The sequence below is a fragment of the Mytilus edulis genome, chromosome 8 (assembly GCF_963676685.1).
Source record: "Mytilus edulis chromosome 8, xbMytEdul2.2, whole genome shotgun sequence".
NCBI classification, from domain to species: Eukaryota; Metazoa; Mollusca; class Bivalvia; order Mytilida; family Mytilidae; genus Mytilus; species Mytilus edulis.
This window is the reverse complement of record NC_092351.1, coordinates 43,101,904-43,106,490: the sequence shown is the minus strand read 5'-3', so window position 1 is coordinate 43,106,490 and position 4,587 is coordinate 43,101,904. Positions and strand designations below refer to the sequence as shown.

Genomic DNA, 4,587 nt, shown 5'->3' with positions numbered 1-4,587 from the left:
AAACATCTTTCTATAGGTTAAAATTTTAGGTGTTCAAGGCCACAATCATTTTATCTAAATCGTGACTATTTTTCCGTTCTCTTAACAACATAACTGTAAACATTAAGAAGTGATATGGGGTATAAAGGATGGTTGCGAAATACTTTACATAAAGTCATATGATACTTTTAATTCAAAAAGGTAATATGTTTTTATACAATTAAATGACTCGTTCTACTATAAAACACGTGCAGATAGAATTTCTTTTATCTAAGGTTGGATTTCTTTCTAACCAAAGTTTTGTAAGCGTTGTGTGGCGTTTGTTATCGTTTGTTAAACGCTAAAAAAAAGTAAAAACAAATACATCGTTTTATCAGTGTGTTTTTAACCTGTTTTGAACTTTCAATTATGCATACACATGGTGTTGATAAACATACTTATTACGCGTAAAATGGCTACTGCAGAAGATGATTCAGACAGAGAGGATATCGCCTTTTTACCTTTTCTATGCGTAGATAACTTCATTGACAGTTCATCGTTTTCATTTGATGAAACTTCTGGAGACAGTGTTGATGAAGCTCTTTTATTAAAAACAGCTAAAGCAATGATAGAAAGGAGCGCATTACCTAAAATTGAATCTTTTGTTGATATTGTTTTAAGTTATGACAATCAAGAATTTCGTAGAAATTTCAGGCTATCAAGGGGTACGTATTCATTTCAACATATTAGAAAGCATAATTATTTCATAACATTTGATATTTCGCAATATTTTGTTCAAATTATTATTTTTTTTACGTGATACATATAGCAGTGGGCACATTTTGTTTTCATCTCAGACTTTTAACAGTAAATTGAGAATAGATATGGGAAATGTGTCAATAAGACAACAACCCGACCATAGAACAGACAACAGCAAAAGGTCACCAATAGGTCTTCAATGCAGCGAGAAACTCCCGCACCCGGAGTTGTCCTTCAGCTCACCCGTAGTGTCCTTCAGCTGGCCCCTAAACAAATATCTATACTAGTTCAGTGATAATGGACGTCATACTTAACTCCGAATTATACACAAATATCTATACTAGTTCAGTGATAATAGACGTCATACTTAACTCCGAATTATACACAAGAAACTAAAACTAATAATATATAACACTAACAAAGGCCAGAGGCTCCTGACTTGGGAGAGGCGCAAATAAGTATCTACTATTGACCATTGTGAAAAATGTCCATATGTTATGGTAACTCTACTTAATATAACATTTTTTAATTGGCTTTGTAGGCACTTTTCACAGAATTGTAGACCATCTTGCTGGAAAGGTGGAACGACGAGAATATAAAGGAGGTAGACTGCAACTTACATTAGAGAAGCACATATTAACTGCATTGTGGTATTTTGCAAATACAGAGTGCTATAGGCCAATTGTAAGTCGTTTTGAAGTGAGTCATTCGACAGAGATAAAATTGGTAGACGGCATTGTGTCAGCGCTGGTGAAGAATAAAAACAAACTCATACGTTGGCCAAAAGGAGAGCAGTTGCGCAGAAATGAAAATGGCTTCAGAGCATTTCAAGGTATATTTGTCGCAAATAACAATAGTATATAATAATATGTAAATGAAACAAAAATTATTAATGCGAAATTATGCACAAAAATTCAATGGTTCTATACAAACACATCCGTTTTATTCTTAGTGGTCTATGTACTTGGTCATTGGTGATTTATGTAACCCATCAGTTTTGCGAACTTTTGAATGGACCACGTATTGGGTACTTGTTGCAATCCATACATGTCCGATAAATACCAAGGAAAGATTCCCTTTTCAACCAGTTTCTTTGATCCATAAATTTATTATTTATTTAAAGTTATTATAAATAATAATTCATTTTTTGTTCTCAGGTATGCCAGATGTGGTTGGTGCAATAGACGGAACACATATTGTAATACCTGGTCCAAATCAACATCAGGAAAATTACATTTTAATTTAATAGAAAAGGATACCATAGTATTGTTGTCCGAGTAGTATGAGACCATGAGATGAAGTACATGTCTGTTAATAATGGGTTGCCGGGATCCGTCCATGATGCCCGTGTTTTCTGAAATTCTAAAATAGGAAAGCGGATTATAAATAAAACAATCTTGCCTGATGAGTTTCATTTGGTTGGGGATGCAGCATACCGTCTTTCTCAAAATCTGATGACATCATTTATAAAGACTTTGGTACCTTAACCAGGAAACACCAGCGGAACAATTTTGTTCAAAGTTCTACCAGAATGGTAGTAGAAAGATCTAAAGGTCATTGAAAATGTTGGATTGTACATTACCAAATCAACAGATTCTGTTACTATCTGTTGCATTTAATTACAATTTGTATCACAGAGGGTGACATATTAAAATATGAAGAAATAATAATGGACGATCATGTGAAAAACGGACCTGAACTACAAGGAATTGTAGAAAGTGGAAACCAGAAAAGAAATAATCTTGTTCAAAATTTATAAATACAATTACAAAATATTGATATTTTTGAATTAAATGTATGTTGATTATAAGTATCATATTAAAATTCATTTTTTGTTTTGTAAAGCTTCTACCATTGCTCTTAGCAGGTCGGCCTTTTCTTTATGTCTTTTATCTTTCATTTCTTCTTTTTTCTGTTCTCTTTCTTCCCGTGCTTTTGTTTTTGCTTTTTCTGCTGTTTGTTTTCTTCCCCAATAATCGTCAAACAGACTTGCCAATTTATCAGAAGCTGTTGCGTTCTTCCGTTTTTTTCTCTCAGGCTCCTTGTCTGGTTCTGGTCCGTCATATTCTAGTTCAAGTGTGTCGTCTGCAACCGAATTTTTTTCTTCTTTACCATCAGAAATTGCTGTCTCTGACGCATTTAGGGGACATACATTCGGTTTGTCATCCATGAGGTCTTTCATCTCCTCAAAGAATTCCCATTTCTTTCTACTGCCTCCTGAGGTTTTGTTGTCATCTACCATTTTTTCAAATTTATTTTTAAGATAATGAAATTTGTTTTTAACTTGCTTTTCGCTAAAAGTGAAGCCCATTCCTTTAAGTTGGTCTGTTATGTCTATCCACACTTTGTTCCTTTTTTTACTGCTTCCAACAAATTTTTCTTTCTTGCTGTTGTAAGTATGTATCAATGCCTTGACAGCATGTGATGTCCATCCTTTCCCGGTCTCCTCCTTGTCATCAGAAGTTGTAATCTGACTTTTTGAAGATGATGTTGATGTAGGGGTAAATGTTAACGTAGAAGGAAAGGTAGATTTTTGTGTTTGCACACTCTCAATTGTATTCTTCCCATTCATTTGGCTTTCTGAACCATTACTCACTGGCAAATTTCTTCTGTTGTTTGTATTCACAGGTCTATAAAAACAAATATTTCAAAGTAAACAACAGATATGTAAAAATGTGCATAGATATAAAAAAAGAAGATGTGGTATGCCAATGAGACAACTCTTCACAATAGACCAAATGACACATAAATTGACAACTAAAGGTCACCGTACGGCCTTCAACAATGAACAAAACCCATACCGCATAGTCGGCTGTAAAAGGCCCTAAAATTGGCAATGTAAAACAATTCAAAACAGAACACTGACGGCATAATTTACTAGTATAGAAAAAATGAACGAAAAACAAATATTTGACATATATACAAACGACAACCACTGAATGACAGGCTCATGACGTGGGACAGGCACATACATACAGAATGTGGCGGGATTAAACATGTTAGGATCCTAACCCTCCCCAACCTTGGACAGTGGTATAATAACAACACAAGAACGAACTATAAAAATCAGAGCATGGCATAATAGAACTATTTCGATTCTTATTGGAATAATTTTAACTTTTGTACTTTGATGTGGACCTATAATACACGCTCGAAAAGTAGCCATTTGATTTGAAGAACATGAGAACCTGGAAAATCTACAGTTTAATATTAAAAAATAAACAGCTGAGATAGGGTGCGACATGTGAAAACTCCCCCTTTTTTTTTTACAAAAACCTAAATAACTGTAAAATAAAATGTTTAATCATCACCAAAATGTATACAAATCTTGAGATTAATATAACTTAGAAGTGTGTAAAGATTTAAGCAATAATCATAAATCGGTTTTGAGATACAGCGCGACATGTGAAAAACACCCCCCCCCTCTTTTAGTTATAAAAACCCGTAACTCAAAAAGTTGAAATCCTATTTTCACCAAAAAGTATACAGATCGTTTGACCATCATAAGAAACAACCCTTTCAAGTGCATGATTATTTGCTGTATTGCATTTAATGGAAATTTTGAATTTTTTGGTAGAAAATGCACACATTTGAATACAGAGGTTTCCGTTATAAAATTGTAAACATAGATTACTGACTTGTTTTTCTACGATGTGATAGTGTTTTTTTTTTTTTTAAATTTTACAATATTCTTAACAATACCAAAAAACTTTATGAGGAATCAATTAATTCGAGCGCGCCCAAACAGGTGTACTTGAATTGCTCCATATTTATATTTAATTTATAAACTTGTTTTAAGGAAATAATTGCTAGCACTGCTAAAAAAAATCTCTATCTATCAAAAACCGAATTGCCAATATTTGAAACAAA

The 4,587-nt window shown here is 33.4% G+C and overlaps 1 protein-coding gene across 1 annotated transcript; it reads left to right on the top strand.

Annotated features, from left to right (window-relative positions):
- Positions 1-271: 271 nt before the first annotated feature.
- On the top strand, positions 272-2,442 carry LOC139487013 (uncharacterized). The gene is made up of 3 exons (XM_071272034.1): positions 272-683; positions 1,259-1,549; positions 1,875-2,442. Exons 1-3 carry the CDS (start codon positions 398-400, stop codon positions 1,961-1,963), a joined length of 666 nt encoding a protein of 221 aa, XP_071128135.1. The 5' UTR covers positions 272-397; the 3' UTR covers positions 1,964-2,442.
- The last annotated feature ends 2,145 nt before the right edge of the window (positions 2,443-4,587 follow it).

Coding starts and splice junctions, on each gene's coding strand:
- LOC139487013 (XM_071272034.1), top strand. CDS start 398: ATGGTGTTGATAAACATACTTATTACGCGTAAAATGGCTACTGCAGAA. Junction 684..1,258: donor AAATTTCAGGCTATCAAGGG/GTACGTATTCAT, acceptor TTGGCTTTGTAG/GCACTTTTCACAGAATTGTA. Junction 1,550..1,874: donor TGGCTTCAGAGCATTTCAAG/GTATATTTGTCG, acceptor TTTTGTTCTCAG/GTATGCCAGATGTGGTTGGT.